At 42.4% G+C, this 24914-nt stretch overlaps 1 protein-coding gene across 3 annotated transcripts in view; it reads right to left on the bottom strand.

Moving 5' to 3' along the window:
- LYPD6 (LY6/PLAUR domain containing 6) overlaps nt 1-24914 on the bottom strand; it is a 72241-nt gene that overhangs the window by 9741 nt on the left and 37586 nt on the right. For all 3 annotated transcript variants that reach the window (XM_048869935.2, XM_048869933.2, XM_048869934.2), the window contains exons 2-3: nt 13028-13216; nt 8370-8468 (exon numbers count right to left, since the gene is read on the bottom strand). In XM_048869935.2, the coding sequence (XP_048725892.1) occupies nt 8370-8468; nt 13028-13145 (217 nt within the window). In that variant the 5' untranslated portion in view covers nt 13146-13216. The remainder of the gene's footprint in view (nt 1-8369; nt 8469-13027; nt 13217-24914) is intronic.

Here is a 24914-nt window from a genome sequence, read left to right as displayed (position 1 = left end):
CAATAAAGCAACAGAACAAGGCCTATGCATGTACCACTTTAGCCTCACATAAACCTTATCTGTTGCACAGAGCCCGTGCTGCCCCTCTGCACAGGGATGAAGTTCACCCTTTATACATATCAGCTGAAACCCATTTACAATTCCATGTTTCTAGAAGACACCCCAATATAATGCACCCACTGGCTCTCTTTAATAGGGGTTTCATTGTGATTCACAGACTTACTTTGGGCTGAAAAAGTTTGATAAGGAACAATATTTTACGTCGTTTTTTTGAAAATATTCTAGGTCATAACCAGTGAGATATGTGCATTTGTGTGTCATATGAGACCTACCCTTCCTCTCTTTCATAAATACTTCTTAGGTCATGAACATCTCCTGCAAGGTGAGGATCACCCTGAAATCCTGTTGAAGTCAGTTGGAATTCAGGGGCTCTGCAGCTTGGAGAATCAGCTCCTTAGTGAGCAACAAACTGTGTTTAAGTATTACTGAGGGTCAGATCATCCAAGGCACCTAACACCTATTAAAATCAATGGCAGTCAGGTACCTACGTACCTTTTAGGATCTGGACCAGAGTGCCTGGGTGACAACTGAGAACACCTGGCACTTCTCAAGACATGCTCAGTACCTTGCAAGATTGAGCTCTCACAGAGAAGCATTGCAATGCTTGCATTTACCAGCTTCCGTCTACATGCACCAGTGAAGATGCTCTTATCATCCCAAATAAAAGTCTTTTTTCCCTGGATTCAAAATACATGCATACAAAAACACTCTCAAGGGACTGAAGTAAAGTAATGTTCTTTGTGCTTTCTAGCCTTTTGTTATATATTGCCTGTTTTCCCAGTGCAGGGTAAGAGCAGTGATCACAGCTGATAAGATGAAGGCATACCTTGGGTTTATATAGAGGACAAGAGGCAGCCCAGAGCAAAGATGAGTGTAAAAGTGAAATAGATAAATCTACATTACAGTTAATACCTTGGGAAGGTGAGAGCTTTGGTATGCTGAAGCTGATGGGGTCACAGGTAAGCAAATGGGCTGATGGGCCTGCCCACTACATAAAGTTAAACCAAATAATCGAAGAATACATAATGGAGTCAGTGTCCTTTAGCTGTGCATCATCTCTTTGGCACTAAGGTGTCCAAGGCAATGTAGGAACTGTGACACAACCAAGAACAGAACAGAGTTCTCCTGTTTCCCAGATACTTGCCTTAATTATAAGATCATCTCATATCAAGTTAAATTTTACCCAAATTTTAAGTTGTGCAAAAAAATGAATTTAAAAAAAATAATATATGATTTAGAAGTTGAAAATGTTTCTTTAAATACAGCTTCAGTTAAAGGTGGAGCTCGTACTGCCACCTATAGTTAAGGTTGCCCAACACTTTCCATTATACGACCCCGTTTTCAATGACTTATAAGTTTATAAACAGTTCAGGCTAAAATTTCCCAGGCTGGATGTCTACCTCAGAAAGAACTGTATTTTTTTTTTTTTTTTAAGTTTCAACAAAAATGCTTCAGTCATTTCAGATAATTAAGATTAGGGGAAAATCTGTTGTTTTGTCCATGTTAAGAGAAATTCTTTCAACCATTCTGTCAACAAGCTCTGGCACCTCCATGCTGTGCCATTTGCCATCACAATGAAAATTCGCCTAAATTTGATCAAGTTATAGCCTCTGGAAAATCTCCGTTTGCACATGCTCAGTAGACATTTGTTAGAATTTGGTAGCAAGTTCTCCAAAGACTCCATCTCCACTGAGCATGCTCAATCCCCTCACAGCTCCTATGAGCAACTGGACTGCATATGTCTATCCCCACAGAGTGACTGAGCATCCTGAAGCCTCAAGTGCTGAGCAAGCATTTCCTTCCAATTGCTCCTCCCAGCTGCTGAGAGCTGCTGGGGTGTTGGGCACAGGGAGCTGTCTTGGGAGAGAGGGACAGGATTTAAGTGGGGATGGGCTAGAAGAAGAGGGGGCAGAGGCTGGGATATGGTGGGGGAGGGCAACAAAAGCCAGAGTGCAGGGGAGTTGAACAGGCATAGAAGTGAAGGGGGCAGGAGGTGGGGCACTGGAGGGGTGGTGTTGGATGACAGCAGAAGAGGGAACAGGAGCTGGGGCTTGGGTCTGTTAGACAGTAGCAGAAGGGAAGGGAAGCAGGAGCTTTAGGAGGTTGGATAGGAGCAGAGAGGGCTTGACTTTCAGTTTTACCATGCTTTTAACATAGGATTTTTAGATGTAATATGTATACAGGATCTGACAGTCATAACCATGACGCTGCTTCAGATGGCACCTATCCACTTAACAGTTTGCCTCAGTTGTCAGACTCTGCTCAGTAGCCATTCAGGAACTGAATATCAGGAATACTCCTAGTGCTGGGTCATAACAGACCTGGATAACTAACACACTGTGCTTGAGAGGGGCCTACCCAGAAGAGTGGGCAGGCTAATGTACAATGCTAAGGCATGAGTCTGCACTCTTCTGCACGCTAGCAATTGCTGTCAGTCATTCATGTTCACTCCAGGGGTTGTTCATGTTTTAATAATACACTGCACTAATCTTTAGTTATGCAGAAATGTGCTTTCCATGGTAACTCTTGCATTTAAGCTCCTGTGAAAGTGACTTAATTTTTTAAAATATCTATTTAACTAAAACAAATTTTCTATTATTTTTTTAAATGCAATACCGAGAATTTTCTTATCTTGCAATATCACATAACACAAGCAGTCCAGAAAAGGTTCAGATAACTGCAGAGTAGGAGGTGCTGCAACTTTACTCCTCTAACCCCCCCCCCCCCGAGATAAAATCACCAACCTATGGAATGAGTAAATAACTTCAGGTCTTCACAATTAGCCTGGGGATCAATTTTCAGTTATAAGGTAAATTTTTAGGCCTGTTTACTAGAACTGTGACATGAAATTATTTTTTCTTCTTTCAGTTTGTTTAAAAAAACTGATAAATTAGTTTATTTTGAAATGATTTGCTTGGAAAGTTGGAGATAAAAAAAACAAAAACAAAACCAACAAACACACACAGACACTGATTTTGCATCCAGAAGGAACAAATACAGATCACATCTGACTTTCCTTACAATGTGAACTGGTAAAGTTTTCAGCCTGATTCTGACTCATGTAAGCCAATAGCACTGATTCATTTAGTTACACCAGTGTAACTCGACTGACTCAGTGGAGTTATTCCTGAAATACAATAGTGTTAGAAGACAATCAGGACCAACAGATTTACACCAGTTTAAAATCAGTATTAAGTGATAGCAGAATTAATGCTTCTCTCTCCCCCTTTCTCTCTCAAAAAAAAAACCCACACAAAAAACAAAAAACAAAACAAGACAAAAAGAAAAGGAGGACTTGTGGCACCTTAGAGACTAACCAATTTATTTGAGCATAAGCTTTCGTGAGCTACAGCTCACTTCATCGGGTGCATAAAGTGGAAAATACAGTGAGGAGATTTATATACACACAGACCATGAAAAAAATGGGTGTTTATCATACACATTGTAAGGAGAGTGATCACTTAAGATGAGCTATTACCAGCAGGAGAGTGGGGTGGGGGGGAGAGAAAACCAAGGTGAAGTGAGCTGTAGCTCACGAAAGCTTATGCTCAAATAAACTGGTTAGTCTCTAAGGTGCCACAAGTACTCCTTTTCTTTTTGCGAATACAGACTAACACGGCTGCTACTCTAAAACAAGACAAGCTACACTTGTTTTTTATTTGTCAGCTGTGAATTGTTCTGCTTTGTTCCATCTCTCAGACTTTCCTTTGCATCTGTTCCAAAATCCATGGTCATAAATAAAAAATGCCAGTGCACGTTATACTTATCATTTCTGCAAGCAACAGCTCATGGAAACTACTCCTTCCTTCTTCCAAAGAAAGAGCAACTCTGGCCTTGGCCCTTTAAATTTTCTACTTGTTCTGCAGAAAAGGAGAGCTGTTTCTTACAAGAATGCAGTGGAAATCACCTGCAGGACAGGAACACTTTAAAGAGCCAGAGCTGTAAAATGGAGTGTGTTGCATGCATTGCTGCCCAACACCAAAGTAACACCGTGCTGTCTAGGTTATTATTTTCCATTCATTCCAAAGAATGCCACTATAGGGAGGTGGCACACAAGGACATTGTCTCAGCCTCTGAAGATAAAAAAAAGTAGAGCATATAGTGAATCTGAGCTTGGTTCAGGCTGAAGTCCAGCTACAAAGTACACTGTTCCCAATGTACCTTGATAGCTTTAGGACTAAATGCTCCATGCTATGTGAGCAAAATGCTATCTGATAACTCCATTCTACGAAGATTTGGGCTTCTTTGTTCTAAAGATAAAAAGATGGATTTGAATTTCCACCTGGTCGATTCCGGGCTCCAAAATCCCATATTCTGTAAATACGTAGTGATCCTGCTGTGGTGAAATGTAAGAGAAACCAAGCATTTTTAAAAGCAGATAAAACAAACAAGCTTTAATACAAGGTAGAGTGGCAACAGCAGTTCACAGACATACCATCAAAAGCTGGTCTGCATGAGCCTGATTAACGAAATAAAGAGAGTCACTGGAAACATGATTTCCAAAAAGAAAGCAATTGGCATTGCCTAGCTATTGGCTTCCCTTTAATGTCTGAACCAGTGATTCTTTGAAGCTGGGAAACATTTTTATTGAAAGCAAGCCTTGCAGTCATTCTTTTGTGTCTGATAGACTAGTCTGCAGATTGTTTTTAGCCACTATCATCATTGTCAATTATTTAAAATAATGTGTATTCCTGCCAAAACAGGGTGGGAACTGCTACTATTGCCATCATTTGACACAAGCTGTTCTGATCTTTCATTGTTATTGAAGTTACATTAATTTAAACTCTTAAAAAAACAAATTAAATTCAGAAGGATTTCCTGCATCTCTTTGGTTTAGTCTAGGGACACAGGATGGCTGGTCTTTGCTATTGGGACTATTGTCTTTTGGTTTCGGAGATGCATGAAAAGCACTGACTACGGAAGGCATTTGCAATGGGCCAATCACCACCAAATCTAGGTACATAATTCAGAAAGATGCTGGATGAGAAAGCTAAAGGACATTATTAAATATATATTAAGTGCCGATTGAAAAGAACTGGCTAGATGAAGGCTGCTTTCCAAAAACGTCAGCTGCTTACATCTTCAGTTCTGTAGATTCAGTTGCAAAAGGTCAGTCAGCAATATTTCTTGACCATTGTAAACTTCTCTCTGCAGCTCCTTTATTTTGAACAGTTTCATGAGTAACTGTCAGGGCCAAATCTGGATCCCCTATGAATGGCTCAAGAAAATGGACTTAGTCAAGGGGACTTGTACCGGTTTTAGAGGAAGACGTACACCAGTGCGGGTATCTAGCAGCAAAGTGGAGGATACTCACACACCTGTTTTGCTGTGGCTGGACTATGACAGTTTATACCCTTGGGCTTCCCCTATATATGGGAAGGATATTCTTGGCCAGTGGATCTGTGTAGTGTTGATCACCTGGCCCTGCCTGTCCCTCTCTCAATAGCACTGGGGAGAGAGACACCATGAATAAGGCTCTGTGCTTGTCACAGAGGTCATGGAAGTCACGGATTCCGTGACTTTCCATGACCTCCGTGATTTCTGCAGCGACCCAGGCAGCTGGCCCGGGAGCCACCTGAGCACCTCGGGCAGCCCCTGGGCCAGTCCCACCAGCTGCTGCTGGGGCAGTCTTGGGCCCACCCCCAGCAGCAGGAGTTTGGGTGGGCGGGAGCTTAGGGCTGGGGATTGGGCTGCGGGGCGGTGTTTACCTGGGGGGAGGACCTCTCCAGAAGGGCTACAGGAACTCCCCTCCCTCAGCTCCTAGCTCCGCCCACAGGCACCACCCCCACAGCTCCCACTGGCCACAGTTCCCAGCCAATGGGAGCTGCAGAACCGGGGTTTGGGGGAGAGCAGAATGGAGGCAGCACATGGAGCTAGGAGCTGGAGGTCGCTGCTTCCCAGGAGCCGGGCAGGAAACCTGCCCCAGCCCCGCCAACCCCCCACCCGAGCACCTGCCGCACCCCTCAGGCTGTGGTGCCCCTCCTCCCCCAGCACCTGCCACACACCCCCAGGCCATACCCCCCTAGTACCCACCACGCCGCCCCTCCTGTCCCCAAGTTTTAGTCAGAGGTATATAGTAGATGTCATGGACAGGTCACAGGCTGTGAATTTTTGTTTATTGCCCATGACCTGTCCATGACTTTTACTAAAAATACCCATGATGAAAACGTAGCCTTAACCATGAAGCATTGCCTGTAGTACACAGGTAGTACACAGTCCCCTGGTATCTCTTCATAGCCCACTCTCTGCTCCCCATGCTAGGCAGGCTAACTATGGGACTACATGGCCCCACCAAGGCTAGAAGGATTTCTCCCAACACACAAACACAAGACAAAATGAGGAAGAGCAACAATGAGAGACAAATGGAGTGTGAAGGTGATGTTATATAAAGGATGTCAGCGTGGGCAAGAAATGAAAGATGAAAGCAGGAAGCAATTAATTGAGAGAATTAGGAGAGACATTCAGAGCACGGAAGAGAAAATGAATGAAGAGAAGATAAAAAGCAGAAAAGGGCACCCACAGAATTTGGATCCCTGTCAGGATTTCAAAGACTTCAAAATTTCAGAGGTATGCAGATCTGTGGTTCTGCGCTGTGCTCAATGTCAGGCCAATGGGAACAATTAGAAATGAGGCAAGATTTTTAAAAAATAAATAGTTTTCCAAAAGGTGGAGTATACCTTTGATTCAAAGATTCTCACAACTATCTCTAACTAGAAATCATTTCTACTACCTGACCAAAACTGGTCTCCAGTTCTGAGCTGCTTTAGTTTGATTCAAATTTATGTTAGTTGATTTTCTATGGGAGTTTTGCCATTTTGAGTAGAATTATGCACAGTACTCTCTCATTATATACTATCTGGTGGATGATAACCCCGCCCCCCCGCAAACAAATCAAGACTGGTTCTTTTTCCTTGTATGAAACAAAAAACTTTCCCTCCCAATGTTCTTGTGGGTTTTTTTAGTGTTGCTCCCTGGTGTTCTAAGGGAACGCAGCAGAATACAGAAGCCTCATTTGCAAATTAATAAATATTTTCCACACTCTCCAAACAGGATTCTGTTACATTTCATGCCATTCCAGAGAGTCTTCCGGTCCAAGGCCAGGTCCTGTGCCACTTCCCCTGGCACCCAGGCCCACCCACTACTTCGAGTTCCAGCCACGGTCTGCACAATCTCTAACCTTGCTGCTCTTCCTTGGGTTGCTTACTATCCCACCTCCCACAGGCTTTCTCCACCTTTCTAGATGTAGGCAAGGATCCCAGGGCTTCTCTCTCTCTCCCTAGGGCTTTGTCTACTCTACCACTTTTGTTGACAAAACTTTTATTGGTCAGGGATTTGAAGAAAAACACGCCCCTCACCGACATAAGTTTCACCACCAAAAGCACCCATGTGGACAGCGCTGTCGGTGGGAGACGCTCTCCTGCCAACATACCTACCACCACTTGCTCGGGGTGGTTTAATTATGCCGGCAGGAGAACTCTCTCCCGCCGGCATAAAGTGGTTACACAGGAGACCTTATAGAAGCGCAGATGCACTGGTACAGCTGTGCCGCTGTAATGTCCGTAGTGTAGACATAGCCTTGGTTTCCTCCTCCCCTTCCTCCCAACCCCAGAGAGTGACTGACAGCTTCCACACTGTAGCCCCTTTCTGCTGGGAACTTCCTGGTTTCATACCTTATCCATCTTCTCCCCTAGCTGGGCTTTATTAGCCAGTAGTCATTTCCAATCATGCCAAACTCTCCACCAGGTGTGGCCTATAAGCTTAATTGGCCCCATCTGCACCACCATAACCCCTTCAGGGCTGGTGTGGGGTGAACACCTCATCACAGTCCCATTTCTAAAAGTGACTTACATACTTGGAAGCCTACGTCCCACTGACACTTAATTTCTGTTTCAGCTGTGGGAGAACATGGGGATCGATTAAAGCTCTAAACCCATCTACTGCAAAGGGAAGTGTGAGCGTTGGATGCATCATTTGTATCATCCACCAACCTTACTTACAATAATTGAGGCTTACGGGTATGAATAGCCATCACCTGAATTCAAATACTTTTGGAGAATAATGAAAAGCATAGGATCATTGAAATGTAGGGCTGGAAGGGACCTCGAGAGGTCAGGTAGTCCATCACCCTGTGCTGAGGCAGGATTAAGTATATATAGATCATCCCGGGCAGGTGTTTGTCCAACCTGTTCTTATAAACCTCCAGTAACGGCGGGTGTTGGATACCTGTGCATGTTATCACTTGAATGGGAATACTTAGGCATTTCCTTAACATAGATTTAATCTAAACAGATAGCATGGAGCTAATTTACCTTTTGGACAATAGATATCTGGAGCCCATCGGTTGCATTCATAATTGTCTGCCGCCTTTTCACAGGTGAAACATTTAAATCCACCAGGATATGGTGTGGCTGAAAAATGTAAACAAAATTCATTTAAACTGATGATCATTTAGCCAGTCTGTACCATGCTTTTTAAAGGCACCATGGTAATACTCTTTTTTTAAAATGTATTTGCTGCTAGATATGTGTGCCTCAGCCCCATCATAAATTGTTCTGGATTTTAAAATTCTGGAAGAACAAGTACAAGGGCCCAGTAAAACAGTCATACTCAGGAAAATTGCCCACAGCTGACCTCCAGGGGAGTTTCACCTGAATAAGAGGTATGGGATCCAGCCCCGTAATTGCATTTGCTCATTCTCTGTAGCAAATATTATTTCACAGCACTATTCAATACTGTTACTCCAACATCACTATTAACAAAACGTCAGCTGGACTAACTACTTCTGAAATCGGTCTCACAGAGGAAATACACTCACACTTTTGAATGCCGACTGATCTCCCAAATGGAGAAAACATCAATTTGCTGAACCTCCAGCTATCAGTAATCTGCTAGAGTACAAGTTATTTCGCCAAATGTGAAACAAAGTTTTAAAGTGCTCTCTTGGCAAGACCTCTGCAATATATCCTAAATGAATCCAAGTAAATGGATTTTTCCAGATGCTGCCATCTCTCAGTACAATGCCCAGAAACTAACCAAAGAACAATAGGTGAAATGTACAATTGGCACAAAGCCAAGGCATTATGTGGGACAATAAAATGGGGATAGTATAAATTAATTTCACTCCATCTCATTTCAAGCAACCAATGCAAGATTCAGTACAACTCCTCTATAGTCACTGTTCCAGTCCAAAGACTAGAGTAGTAACCACTGCACACCCTATACAGAGGTGTTTGGGGCCCTTGAATCAACAATCCGTGGCCAGTCCCTGGATCTCAAATGTACTTTGAATACCAACCTATATGGAGTTGGTATGCATCTCTGAAGGCTGGACTGTCCCAAAGCCCAAAGAGCTTATATGATTTAAGGCAGTGGTTTTCAAACTGGGGAATGCAAGGCACTAGGTTGCGGCGGCTCTGGTCAGCACCGCCGACCAGGCCAATAAAAGTCCCATTGGTGGTGCTGCCCAGCTAAGGCAGGCTAGTCTCTACCTGTTCTGACACCGTGTTGTGCCCTGGAAGTGGCCAGCAGCAGGTCTGGCTTCTAGGTGGGGGGGCCAAAGGGCTCCGCACGCTGCCCCTACCCCGAGCACTGGCTCTGCGCTCCCATTGGCCGGGAGCAGGTTTAAGACAATCTGCAGCTCACCTATTTGCAAAGGTCTAGGTAAATGCTGTGTTAAACTTTGATTTTGTTGGACACAAAGCATTACATGGCACCTGACCAGATGTAATCTTCTGAAATTAAAACATAGGCCAATTTGTATTAGCAGAGACTGTCACAAAATATAGATTTTCTCCTCTATATGCAAAATACAAATCTGCCTATGAAATGATTATTAATTCAGTTTTGGCAAGCAACCCAAATGAGAGCACAAAAGTACTCCAAACTCTTCTTTATGGCTGTCTTCAGGCCAGCATCCCAAAACATATTCATCTCACAAGTGTCCAGGGATTGGGGGGTTTATTTTAAAAAGTAAATGGCTCCTCTGGATATCAAAAGGCAGGAAGGGTTCTCTGGAAATAGCTTCTAGACAACAGAGATGTGTGGCTAGACGCATGTGTGTGAACACTGCTTCTTGTAGTAGACCATTAACTAATACTATATCTGATAAAACAGGTGAGCAAAAAGGAGAGACTGTGGAAGTTCCTGAGCTGCATGGTATTTTCTTTATCTTCAAAGCACTACTGGAGTAAAATAAAGTTTCAAACAGTTGTTGCCACAGCTGTGAGTGAATCTCATTTGGCTCTTGATCACAGAAGTTAATAAGCTCCATAGACTGTGTTTCGGGACATAAGGCCTCAGTCCCTCAGGAAAGGACGATTCTAAAGAAAAAACCAACCTCACGGTGCCCCGTAACTGCCTGTAACTTTATCCATCCATTAACTCCCTTGGTCAGCAGTGGTTCACTTTGTACCAGCTTTCTTTGGAAGACTACTGTGGAGATTTAGTCTTTGTTCAACATACACTAAAAAAAAAAAAAAAAGGCTAAATTTCTCCAACAAAGATGTTTGTTAGGGATGCGCAAACACATTTTGCCTAATTTCAAACCCACTAGAACAAGTGTGGGTTCAAAAGTTTGACTCACAAAGTTGATCATCATCAGATTCCATTAGTGCGGGTGAGGGGGGGAAAGTTGGGTGAAAAAGGAACACAGAGCAAAAAGAATGAAAAAAAATACAATGAGACTGAGAAACTAATGAAAAATACATGCAGCATCTTATATTGCTATCGAAATGAAATGCCTTAAGGACGTGGTTGTGCAACCTTTGCTCATGTCGGTGAGCACTTAAATGAATAATCACAGTGATTAAATAATTGCTAACCACAATAAGTAAGATCTGCATAACTGAGTCCTAAATTGGGCAGCCTCTAGTGCCAGTCTAGCTCCCTTCTGCCCCTAAACAGAGCTGGTTGAATTTTTTTTTTAAATTGTCAATAATAGTTTTTGTTCAAAATTTAACTTTTGATTAAAAGAAACCTGAAAATGGTTGGGATTTTCAGTCACCTCTAGCTCCTAATACATAGGCTTCCCTTTAGCTCAACAGATATTGGAACAGACCTTTAGCTGGTGTAAATTGGCACAGCTCCACTGACTTCACTGACTCTATGCCCATTGACACCACCTGAGGATCTGGCTCATTATTTTTAATGACTCATCCTTGGGGCAAATGGATTTAAATTATATGGGCATAAGGACTGCAACCTCACACTAGAGCCAGAACCCATGAAAGAAGTTCACAAAATCTCAAGCTCTATGAGCTTCACCTCATTTAATCAATCAAAAAAACCAGAGGCTCAGAAAATTAACAACTTAGTGGCTGAGGAATTGCAGGGATAACATCCTTTCAGCTCTAGCTGAATGCTTTCAGTGTGGCTTGGTCAATGGTAACAAAGTCATTGCCATCCGACAGCTGTTCCCTGGCCCCTGTGAAGGAAATTAGTGATCTTAAACCATTTCCTAGGGACAGGTGGTCACGCTACCAAAAATTAAAAAATAAAAATAAATAACTATTGTTGGCAGAGAGCTCTTCGTAGAGAAATCAAAGACTGAGGACCTAATCCAAACTCACTGAGTCTTTCCATTGACTTAATAGGTTTTAGCCCAGGCCTTGATGAAGGACGGAGCCTTCACAAGGTTGAGCTGTATAGGCAGGGCCACATTAACAGGCGTCTACTGCTGTTGCTTGGGGTGCACCTGTTCTGTGATCAACAGTCGACTTCAATCTCCAGGGCTATCAATGTGGCACCTTTCCTGAGCGCTGTAAGTTGTGTTTTTATTTCCACGAGTCTATCACATAGGACAAAAGTTGCCTATAAAAGTGAACTACGCTTACCTCAGCTGTCTGCCATTTACACACATTAGTAAAAGAAAATAATTGTCCTAACAGTCTGTAGAATTGAAACATAGGTGCAATGCTAGACTGGGGAATGAGATACTCAGTAAGCATTGAGGATAGCTTCACATTATAAACAAGTGCCCCCATTAATCCCCTTTGCCAAATCCTGGGTACTTATGGCCCAGACCTTGCAGCCTATTGAGCACTGCTGAAATAAATCTAGAGAACCAAGAACTAGCACCTGGCACTCACATTTACTCCACACTGAGGTAGGGAGGCTTCCACATAGTACTCGTTATAATACCAAGAGATGTTCAGCAATGTAAGCAAACCTCCACTGCCATACTGAATGGAGACATGGTGAGCAGGCGATAAAATGGGTGTGTCAGAGCCCGACAGAGTGGGACCACAACATGAGCAGTGAATGCCAATGATGTGTGTACCAGCCATTTTCACTACCAAAAGTAGTGAGTTACTTGAGTGTGCTGAAGAGCTGCACTTAGAGGAAACAGAGAGCAGAGACAGCCATGATGATCAGATGCTGCTAGAAAAATGTGTCCTAAGTTTACTGGGAAACAGTATCCCAAGGCCAACTGCTCAGTGCCTCATGACACGTACTAGCCAAAAGTGTTTTTGCCATCCCATTAGTCTGTAATGCCAATCCCGGTAGCTTACTTCACTTTATTAGACTCTCAGTAACAAAGTATCAGATTCAGCCATCCTACCAGTTGTTCAGTGCTGCTATCGCAGAGCTTTCATCTGAACTCCAGAAGGATCAAGCCTTAAGTATACATTGAGCGAGGTGACCTAGAAGATCCCTGAAGATACCTGTCTGGTCAGCTTTATTATATCATTTCAATAGCACAGGTAGTTTGGCTTTTAATCGTTTGTTGTCATGTAAACTGACCAAGAAATATTCTTCTGACACAAAGTATATTGTATGTACGCACATATAAAACATACTTCCTTTCTATTTTAATAACTTACTTTCTTTAGTGCAGAGGCTAACATTACAAAAAGCTACATATTCCTGAGCTCAAACTACCCGATGTTTCTGCTGTCTGAATTCAGGGTTTTTTCTTTAAGCCTTGGCACAGTGACATCCTATTTTAAGCAAGTGAAATGAATCTTACTTGAAGGATGAAGGTAGATAATATCTTTCACTGTGAAGTCTCTAGGTTGAACTGCTTTCAGACAGTCAGCGATCAGGCTAAGTAGCAGAACCCAGGCCAGGGTAGGCCAGGATTCCATTGCAGAGCGGGGCCTCACTCATACGGGTTTCTTGGGAGCACGCTTTCTTTATAATTGGAAGAAAAATGCACCTATGATACAAAGAAGAAAAACAAAGAAAAGTGAAAATATTACAGCTACTGTCTCGACAGCCCATCCAAGGGCCAATCCTCCTCTCAGCACACAACCCAAGTAACCAAGCTGGGCACTAGGGAGTTGTGCAGAGGCCAGGAAAGAATTCTACTTGCACCCTAAGGCTACAGCTGCAGTAGCCCTCCTCCCCTGTAGTTGTGGATCTACCACCTCTGCCCCCTCCTTCCGTCCATCCCAGCCCTCCAAGCCCTTCTCTCAGCTGAGGCACAGGGACCTCCTCAGAGCTGTGCTCTGCTAGAAGCAGCTGTGGAGCTGAGTCCTGACTGCAGCGGAACCAGTCTATTTGCACTGCACAAAGTTTTGAGCCAGGATCTGAGAACTTCAATGGCATAGATTCTAGTGGGGTCAGCGAGCTCCAAAGCACACATGGGAGAGAGTTTTGCCCCTGAGCGAGCAGCAGGACAGCTGTCATAATCTCTGGCTTCTGCAATGCTACAACAAGGTAAGTTTAGATTGCTTGGTAAAATTCCATGTGACCTTTACTTTGTAAACAGGGATACTGTCATCCCATTAGAAGCAGTCCCCTGAAAAATCCCAGGGTGATTTTTATCGCATCTGAGTTATAATGAGATCTAACTAGTTCTATCTTAGAGACCATTGGAAAAGTGCCAGACTCAGACAATAAGAAATCCAGTGAGGAAATTCAATAGAAGATTCTTGTTAGCAGTGTGTGGTCTAAGGCACATTGGAGCAGCTTCTCTTCGTACACCTGTTCTTGGGAACCAGAAGGGCTTTACGGCTCAGTATAAAGAGACTGACATTAAGTTGTTGTAGTCGCTGGTAATATGCCATTATGTACAACACAGCTCTTCCCCAGATCCTACCCTCTCACTAAAAACACATACAAGTCATTGCTTCTTCTGTCCCTATGGAGTCCTGTGAAGAGCTAAGCATCTTTGTCACAAAAGTGGCTTCTCAGTGATTCCATCCACAATTCAGCAGAGCAATTAAACATGTGCTTAGGTCCCTTTGACATGCTTCAGGGCTTTGTTGACGCAAAGCCTCCGTCCCTATGTCACCCTCTCCTTTGCAGGCAGTAGCTTTGGAGCACAGGCAGTCTCTCCGGAAGAGGTCCTTGTCAGGCAGGACAACAGCTCTGCCTCTTTTGGCAATAGTCTCACTTCCAATGTTGATCTGCTACCATTGAAAGATCATATGAGTCTGCTGATATTCAACCACCAGAAAAGCTAAAAGTAGATTTCCATGTTTGTTAAAACTATGCCAGTAGCACTGTTATTCAAAACATAGTGGGCTAGACCCCCAGGTGTGCCTAGAGCTGCGGTTGGTAACCTGCAGAGGGGACATGGTTTTACATCATTGCTCCACAACCTCCCACTCCCCGATCCTGAAGGGTTTGGGGGCAAACCAGCCCCCAGTGCAAGTTAGAGCAAACCCAGAGCTACTCCAATTTGTCGAAATGGACAGTGGCTCCCAAAGGAATAAAAAAAACACACTGCACGCACAATTCTCCCCCGGGAGAGAGGATGAGAGAAAGAATGAAGTACATGAGACAGATGTTAGTCACGTCATTTCATGGTCTCCTGGAACCACTCAGATACGACACTGGTTTAAGAATCAGAAAAGCATAGGAGCCAAGCAGCTGTCCAGGACAAAGGGAGTGTATCATCATCTCTCCTTTTCCTTGGCATGAATACCCTCTTTGAAGAGGGAGGAGAGGATGGTATGGGTGTAGGCAGCAAAGTAGTCAAAAAGGGTATTTTTTTAAAAAAGAAATTTCACAAAGTTTTTCATGATTCTTTCCCTCCCCTCTTCCCATTTTTCGTAGCCAGCTCCATGGTTTTTGTTCATTAAAGTTATTACTATTTTATATGTGGAAATTAGGACCACACATTATCACAGCTGCAATGGGTCCATTAAAGGCCCACTCCTGAAGCCCAAATACAAATCCATAGAGCACAACCACAGAAATGCACACCTGTCCAGATACCTATATAAATAAATCTGTAGAAACTGACTCCCACATCTACATGCTGGTACACACATGTATTCATGTGTACACATCTAGCATGCACGAACACACATACTTTCACATTATTTATTATTACAATGGTTGTTTAGTGCCTAGAGACCCCAATTAAGATCAGAGCTCCAGGGTGGTAGGTGCTGGACATACACATAAAAACAGAGTCTGCAACAAAGAGTTTATAAGGTAGCTAGACAAAGCTAGGGAGAAATGTATGATATATTGGCTCTTCTGTAACAACATTCACTTTTTAAGAAATAATACATTTCTTTTAGAGTTCCCCTCTCTTTTAAAAACTTGTTATGGAATGAATACACACATTTTATGTCATCCATTTTTTTGTGCGCAAGCCAGCAAAAGGAATAAACATCAGAGAGTTAGGCTGAAAATTTTATTCACACAGGTACACACACATGCGGCAACACATGCACTTCCCTACACAAAGACACACACACAGTCTCTTACACACATACAGTGCATGCATGCACACACTTGCCTACAGAGACACCCAGCCAGGAAGGGAGGAGGGTGGGCTGGAGGGGAAAAGATGGGGGGAGGAGGTGAGGAGAGAGGATGGGGAGGGAAAGAGGCGAAGGACGAGAGCAGGGTGGGGTGAGAGGAGGCAGTGAAGGAGAGAGGAAGGGGTGCGGGTGGGTATGTGGGATGGATGGGGTTGCAGGGGGAGGCAGAAGGCTACAGGTGCATGAGGATGTGGGGGGCACAGGGACATATGAGAGTGCAGCAGTGTATGGAGGTGAATGGGATGCAGGGCTTACAGGGGTGAGGAACATAGGGGTGGCAGCTCTGGGTGGTGGAGAGGATGGGTGGGAGAGTACTGTAAGGAGTACAGGGCTAGGATGGGTAGGTGTGGGGGGCAGGGTGGGATGAGACGGGAGAGGGATGCAGTGAGGGGGATGGGGGTGCAGCCCCATTCCCAGCACTCAGAGATGGGGATACATACCTCTAATTCCTGGGTGCCGGTGATGGAGCGACAGACTGTGGTTTGCTGCAGGGCACGCACCGCAGCTCAAGCCCAGCCACAGGACGAGCGCGAAGAGAAGAGGACCAGCAGCAGCGGGTTATGGAGGAACTGCTGATCTAAATCTGCTGGGTCCTTAGGGAAACATGCTGTGTAGACTGGCTGCTCCCCAGCTGCACCCCCTCTCTACTCCTACATGCCTCACCACAGATCCCAGCTGAGCATTGTCCACTTGGAAGTGTTCTGTTAGCTTCTAAGGGGGAGCGGATGGTGTGGTCACCACTCAATACCTTTCCACTCTTTTGTTCTGATCTGAGCAGACCTTTTCTCTTTTGCTCCCCTCCACGGTGCAGAAGGAAGGGGAGTATGGAGCCTATAAGAGTCACTACATAGCAGTTTAACACAAAGCCTGTATCCAACACAAACTACAGCAATGCTAATCAGAGAGGCTGGGGGCAACATTCGAAATAGAATCTGGATTGAGTTTGGGCTAAGGTTCGGGGTTTGGGTTTGAAGGCAAATGCAAGACAGGGTTTGGATTTACTGTCACAAAGCAAGACAGTGGTAAAGGCAACACTAGAGCTCAGAGTCTCTGGCTTGTGGTCACTCAATTATAGCACACTGGCACAACACAGAGGGAATTTAGGTGGACGGACGACTGTTAACCAACTAAGGGTTTTTTATTTTAGGACATCAGATTTTATCACCACCATCCTAGTGAAAAGAGCCATGGATCTTCTATTCACATGCATCCACAAGTGTCAGGATTTTAGTTTTAGGTCCAAATTATATACATTTAACTATCACAACATATTTGCTGTACCACGTTTATTGTGAATTGTCATGGCATTCTACTAAACACAGTCCAAATACCTTTCATTTCATTTGAATGACAAACCAGTGTTAGTTGAGTTGTGTCTTTGAACATTATGTCCATGTGATAAGCAAGTTCTCGGATAGAACACTGTACAAACAAGGCCTGGTTTTCATCCCACCCCAGTTTTACTCCAGATTTATGCTAGTGTGAGTGAGAGGTTCACCAGATTTATTTTCATGTCAAAAATCCTGCATATAATGGACAGTGGAAGAGATTTCTCTCACCTTTTAACTCGATTGAGTTTTCCATTGCCCTATCTCCCCTAGCTAACTTTTATGTAGGAAACAGGATGGGTGAAGCTGTTTATTTATTCAGATTGCTGTGGGCTTCACATCATAATGAAATAATTTGCTATTTTGATCTAATGGCATATCATCAGTAAATGCAGTGCATGTGTTAAGAGCTGGTCAATAGCTGGTCTAAACTATGGTCCCGAAGGACTCATTTCAGTACTGAGATTCCTTCTCCACTGCCTTGTTTTTCCTGTGGTGCACATATCCTAGAGAATGCATGGAGCAGACTGAAGCAATATTAGATTCAAGTTTCTTCCAACTCCTAAACTTGGTCACCACAGGTTTGGTGATGCTTAGATACAATAAAGTTGATTTAATATTCTTCTCTGGGACATTCTGAGGCCTTAGTTCCATTCTATGGTAATAAGTATATCTGTATTGCACATTAGATTTAAAAGCACAGCATAGTTCCCCTGTGGGGGGGGGGGGGTTCCCCTAGAGGAAGGAAAGTAATTTCTGCAGCCCTATCAGCACTTGTTTCTGCTATTTAGGAGGTTGTCCAAATGCAGTAGTACTTTGGCATATTTAAATCCACGCTTCAAATGTAAACATTTTTCTGTGAGTTGTCTCCTTGCTCAGTAACCTACACTCCAGAAAAATTCAAGATCTGTATCCGTACAGTGTTTATTACCATTCATAATAAACCTAATGCTAGTGAAGAGGGAAAACTTGTTCTTTAACATTCAAAGGGACAAAGGAACCCTCTGTTTTAGTTTCACTTTGCTTGATATGTTTCCTTTACATAGATACTCAAAATAAAATGTGAAGGAAGAAGAGGAGACTCTCTTAAAATTAAGAGCTTACGGGATTAGTTTCACAATTCTCTGCAATCTGATTGGCTTGAAGAAGAGGGGTGGGAATCTGGGTTGTACAATAACTCAGTGGTAATTTCTCTTAGTGAAGGAAAGAGAACCTTCCTCAAAAAGCAAAACAGAGGAGGGGAAATATTAAGAAGATTGAACTGGCTGGGTGAGGAGGGGGCAGAGCTAAGGGAGCCATGTTTGCTGTGGGCATACAGATGAACCAGTCTAAGGCCTAGTATGGTAAATCAGAGTTTAGGGTGAGAAGACCAAGAGCAACACATTGCAATATAACCGCTTTTAACTTAGCAATAACCATATTCTGTGCTAACAAATCCTCAACCATCAGTTCCAGAGTTTATGAGCAACCCAGATACTGTAATAAACTAATTAACAGGAAGCACCCCCAACTTACCATTTAAATAAACTGTTCAGATGGTTCACACTGACTGTTTTTTCTAAAAGGAGAAAGAAAAATTGATCCAAATTCCTATATGAAACCTCTTTAAAAATATGTATTGCTCAAAAAAGTACACTTATAAACTTCATACAGATATTTTTCCCCAAGCAATTTACAAATTTTGATAAAGATTAATATAAAATAATAATCAAAAATCCTTGTTTGCAGTTAGGATGTTCCAGAGCTCACTGTGTAAGCTAACTTTCATTTCTAGCTCTGTTTCTCTCAAACTCACTGTGGTAGTCACCAGGGGTGTGCACAGGATCAGCATTTAGATGAATATCAGAGGGTCTGACGTTTTCATTTGCTCAGATTTGGAAACAGCTTTTTTATTAAAATGGCATGAAATCCATAACAGTGAGGAAAGCAGATAACAGGCCTATGTGGTGCATTAAGCTTTGTTGCTGTAACCCTGAGAAGGAAATGCCAATTTCCATTTATTTTATTTATTTATTTATTTTATTTCCACAAATGTGTATAATCCAGAAAAAAAGTCACCATTAGAAACAGAAAGGAAATAAAATGAGCCCACTCCCAATTAAATGAAGGAGAAGAGAAACAGTTACACTTGGTGTGGTCTGAAATAGCACAGCCCCTTGCCCTGCACACTTAAAGCCCTGATTCAGTAAGGTACTTAAGCACATGCATAACTTTGGGACTATTCACATGCTTAAAGTTACTCACATGCTTAAGTATCATGCTGAATCAGAGCCTAACTGACTACCTGCTGGCATTGGTGTATTGGTCTGAAACAAAGGAAAATCAAATAAAAGAGAACTTGTAATTGCATAAAAATACAAGCTGAGTGAGAAAAGACAAATAGCCTGACCATGTAAGGTATGTAAGGGGAAAGGAGAGGAAACAGAGTGAATGTATCCTCAGGCCGAGCTTTGCTAGTGTACTCCCCAGCACAGCCCAAAGCCAACGCTCAGGCAGGCAAACCCTACAAATACCGAGTACAAACAGAATTATAATGGACACTCAGTTGCAGCCTTAACTATGGAGTGATAGCTATATTACATAGGGGGAATATTTGTGTTTTGGTTTTTTTTACAAGTACACTTACATACACACCCCAGTACAAAAGCTAGCCATTTATTTAGGCCCCTTGAACTCACTCCACCATCCCCTACACATCTCCAGTCATTCTTTTGCATCTGAAGACTGGTCTATACACATATTCCTAGAATAATGGATCATTTTCTTCATTTTTTAAAGATTTAAGTTTTAAGAAAAAAGAGAAACACCTGCACAGGTACAACAAGAAAAAAGATTCTTACAAATATGAAGCCACGTTTGTTTTAAGAAGTTATTGTGATACAATGAAATATAGTTGATTCACATGTATCAGCAGCAACTGGTTTTACAGAATAAAAAGCAAAACTTCGAAAAAGAAAAGGGCTATACATGATTCAACACGCAGTTTACATACAACATTTAGTATTAGCTATTCAACAAAAGGCATGCATAAACAATGCTTTCTTTGTAGTTAAACCAATGTAAAAGAACAGAAAAATGGGGGATGTCCCTGATATGTAAAAAGAAAAAAATATGATGTAGAAAAGGAATTTTTAACCAGCCTAAAACAGGCATGTGAGGTGCTTGCTGGTCTTTTTCAGCAATAATCCAAGAAGGGGTTGCAGTTTTTTGATACTAATCAAAGTCTCCAGGTTTAACATGCCAATCTTCCCCGTAAGAGGTATGGCTCCAGATTTTCTAGAACCAACTGCTTATTTTAGGCCAATACTTAGACCTCCAGTTAACTGCTAGTAAAAAACTGATTGACAGTATCATAAACTCAGTGACTGTCAAGACTGTGATAAATTTCAACTGAATGTCCAGGATACACAAGTTCTGGAAACCAGGCCAATTGTCTATTTGTAATTCATTATTTTTATCTGTGAACATTCCTTTTAATCTGTAGATGAGAAGCAAGAATGGATGTGTTGAAATGATATATGCAAATATCATCTGTCTCCATTTCTTGTGTTTGAGAGGGATTTTGTTACAATAGAGGAGTTAAAAGAAAACTCTGTATTCCATAGCAGTCAAATGCAAGAATTCCCAAACAGAATGAGGGGGGGGGGGGCAGGAAGCACAATATGACCAGTATGTGGGGTGCAGGAGAGGGCTCGGAGCTGGGGCAGGAGCTTTGGCGTGGGAGGGGGTTTGGGGTGTGGGCTACGGGAGGGAGTTCAGGGCTGCAGCTGGGGATTGGGGTGCAGGCGGCGCTGACCTCAGGCAGCTACCAGGAAGTGTCATCATGTTCCTCCAGCTCCTAGGCAGGGTCTGCTCCAGGCACCAGCGAAAGAAGGAGATGCCTGCGGTGGCCAATACAAAGAGATGGCACGTCCGGGCCTTCGGCGGCAATTTCAACAAATTTCATAAGTATCATGCTGAATTGTATCTGATCAGCTATAGAGTTGGTGAAATACTGCAAAAGTGTTTTGAATAAATTATTCAACACAAGCCAGTGGAATTCATCAAATATATTCAGCAAACACTATTCAACCTGCTCTTTGTTCTACCCGCTCTCATTTTTATATAATATAGATATATAATGAGATAAATATGTAGAAAACGTATGAACCATACTGTATATTATACATTCTTAATAGTACTGGTTGAAAATTTAATATCAAAACTATTTTTCATGAAAAATTGGGTTTTTGACTAAACAATTTTTGAGGGGGGGAAAGTATATGCTGCTTTCCAGGGAAAACTGATTTTTCACTGAAAAAAACCCCCCAAAAACAAAAAGTTTCAGGCAAAATTTTCAGTTTTTTGGCCAAAAACTTTTCGGGTTTACAGTTTGTCAACATCATCATAATTTTGTGCAAAAGAGAAACATTTTCTAAACGCCTCCTATTGTTAACAGAGGACACTATTGGTTTAGACTATTAAAACAAAACAGTCTTACTCTTTGGAATACAGTACTGTACTTTTAAATTAACTCCCTTCTTTGACAAGTTTCAGTAGCCTCTTGTGGGTAATAAAATTTGCGCATCTAAACTGATATAACAGAAAATGGCACTGACCAGCCTGATTTTGATATCTGATTGTAGTGAGAAGAGAAACAAGGGGGTGAGATAATATCTTTTATTGGACCAACTTCCGTTGGTGAGAAAGACAAGCTTCCAAGCTTACACAGAGCTCTTCTTCAGGTCAGTAGTTAGGGGAAACAGTTCTATGGTATTTAGATCATATGGTCTGGTCTGGTCTGGTCTGTTCATAAAACGGCTTAGGACACTGACACAGAAATCCTAGCTAACTCATAATCCTTCCAGCCTTACACAGCACCTTTCATACAGAAACACATCTTCACTAGAGTTACACAGCAGGATTATCCCCTCCCTGCCCTTTTGCCCTGACACAGAGCTATTGAAATTCACCAAGCAGCAATCCAACTGCTCTGTCAGATCTGATTAAGGGGGCAACCTGTTGTCCCCACTGTCACCAGCTCTGGAGACAACAGAATGTAGATGTACTTAAAAGAAATAGTGTTATAGACATTTTCTTGTACAGCCAATAATGAAACATGCAATTTTCAGAAACTGCAAGCCTCTTGGAGAAGGGGATTATTGTAGTGGTTCTCCCCATTCAGTCTGTCCTGTCCCTGACTCTAATTCTCAGTCATATATACACTAGCTGGCCTTTGCTGGAAATTATTAAACTGTTCAAATAGTGGTACATATTATTGAATGAATTACTGCTGGTAGAAAATGGATTATGTCACAGTTTTAATTGTTTTCCCAATAGCTTGAACAAATTACAATTAAACAGGTGCGTGTTTTCCTACTCCATATGTTCTTTCAATTTCCTCCAGCCTCTTTTCTAACCAAAACAGAAACTCTCAGTAGGAGTTTTCCATTGCTAAAACTACCAAAAATGCTCACAAATTTGTATCCTTACAGTGTCTAAAAAAAAAATAATAATTTTTAAAAAAATCTAAATTTCTTATCACCACTACCCCAAGATAATAAAACGAAGATTTCCCATCCAGCGTAAGAGTCTGACAACAGAGAGAACCTATTAATCAACATTAGTGCATTTAGAGAAGATAGACGCAAATACCAGTAACAATGACCTTGGGGAGTGCTGTATTAATTTAGATGGAATAAATGGGCCCAAAGTGTCAAAGGTATTAACAAGACCCCGTTACTGTCCAACAACAAACAGCGTTAAACAAGGTTTGAGTTTGGTATACAGAGATCTCAGTCTGCTTAATAACATGACAAACATCATTAAAAATCTTCGTAACCTTTTATTAAAGGCACAGGAAAAAAAGGAAAACAATTAAAACGCTTGAAATGTAAAGAACTGAGTAAGGTTTTATTTTAACAACATCCTATGTTTCCTTTCCCTTAGGCTGCAGGGAGATCTTAGAAAGAAACACCCAGTATGGTAGTCTCTTAGATGGTAATAACTATTTTCTTTGGTGCGAGGGGCAGTTAGTTGACATTGGCTGGAGCTGTTGTAAGTGCTGTTGTAGTTGTTGTTAGAGTCAGATCCCATGTCCCAGAAGACAAATCAAGACAAATACACAAGGGGTTGAGAAAAGAACCACAAAGATAGAAAATGCAGCTTTTGTCTCCGACATTGACTTTTGCTTGCAAACTTACTGCTGAAAACCCAGGCCAAGCACATAGTCTTATTAGCCACTTTGAAATCTGGCGAACTTGTATGAGCATTAGCTGTTCAGAGCACTGGATTTAGCTGTTTTTCCGGTCACAGGCTTACAGTAGTGTTGCAAAACATTCAGTCTTGGCCAGCTGAGCCTGACTCTTATTAGACAGAAGGCAAAAGGAGAGGGATAGGAAAGAAAAGAAATAAGATGGGGAAGGAAAAGGGACTCTTGGGGAGAGGTGTGACAAAGTCTCACATCCCAGGTGGTGTTTGGGATTTATCTGCAGCTGGTGGAGGTGGTGATGTCATCAGGGTCCCTCTCTCTGGCCCAGTCAGGTGTCAGCACCTCTCTCAGGATCAGGACAAAGAAGGTCCAGGTGCTCAGGAGACAGTTGGCATGACAGCCATGATGGTGAAGTTTGCTCCTTCCTCTTCTTTCAATCAGCCAGTGTAGCAGTAACCTCCATCCATATTTGCCACCCAAAAGAGAGTGAGGATGGCTTGGCCCATTCCCCTGTTATTTTCTCCACCAATTAGGCCTAATTTCCAACACTCCAATGTTGATTCATTGATTTTCAGCCTCACACCAGACATGATGTTAACACAGTCCTTGAGTTATATTAGCAGGTCTTTTTGGTTTGGACTAGTTTAGTTGGTTTTTTTCCCCTCATCTTTTGCACCTTTCCCTAGTAATATTTATTATTAAAGGTATTGTGACATGTTATGAACTTTTAGTTACTGTTTCTCATTTAGCTTACAAATAGGGTAAATTTGCAGGCCCAGTTACTACAGCAGGAGTCAGTATGGTTCATTAGGGCATGTGCCTGGGACTCAGGTAACCTGGATTCTATCTGTTCTCTTTCACTGACCTTCCATGTGACCTTCATCTCTCCCTGCTTCTCTTTTTCTTCCCACCCTTTGTCTGTCTTGACTAGTTAGAATTAAAACTCTTTGGGGCAGGGGACTGTCTCTGTATTTGTACAGCACCTAGCACAGCAGCACCCTGATCTCGGACGAGGCTTCTAGAGGCTGCTGTAATACAAATGACTAATAGTGCAGTCAGATCATGTCTGTTCACTACAGGTTCTCACTTCCATGTCACTGAGATAATGCTTAAGATTCCTCTCTGCCCCTGACAATATTTCACCTATTTCCACCCTTCAGAGACCATTCCTCATTACAAACTGTACTATAATCCACTTGATCTGAGAACTCACTAAAGTCGCATAACAGCTGTCACAAGGGGCTGACTCACAGTGCTGGGTTTTTCTTGTCACTTGTATTTGGAAAGCATTTTTCTTATTATTATGAATGGTGTAAAAAGATGCATAGTACAAACAGGCATGTCTTGCCTCCAGACAGCATAGAGGTGCATACTGTATTGACATACCTTACAACCTCACACAATGTTGTGCAACTTCATAGTACTCCACCAGAATTGTATGCAGCTGGCCGCTACATTGCTATAACCATATATTTAAAAAAAACAAACTGGGGCACATTTCTATTACTCTCAGCCTCCCACCCTTTATCTCTTCGTGTTTCTGCTACGATGGTCTCCCATTCTCCACCCGCTAGCAGATATCTTTTCTATCCTGTTACTTTGTAGGACTCTCTC

This window comes from Caretta caretta, chromosome 11, assembly GCF_965140235.1.
Source record: "Caretta caretta isolate rCarCar2 chromosome 11, rCarCar1.hap1, whole genome shotgun sequence".
NCBI classification, from domain to species: domain Eukaryota; kingdom Metazoa; phylum Chordata; order Testudines; family Cheloniidae; genus Caretta; species Caretta caretta.
The sequence above is the reverse complement of the archived record's forward strand: the minus strand, read 5'-3'. Positions and strand labels throughout refer to the sequence as shown.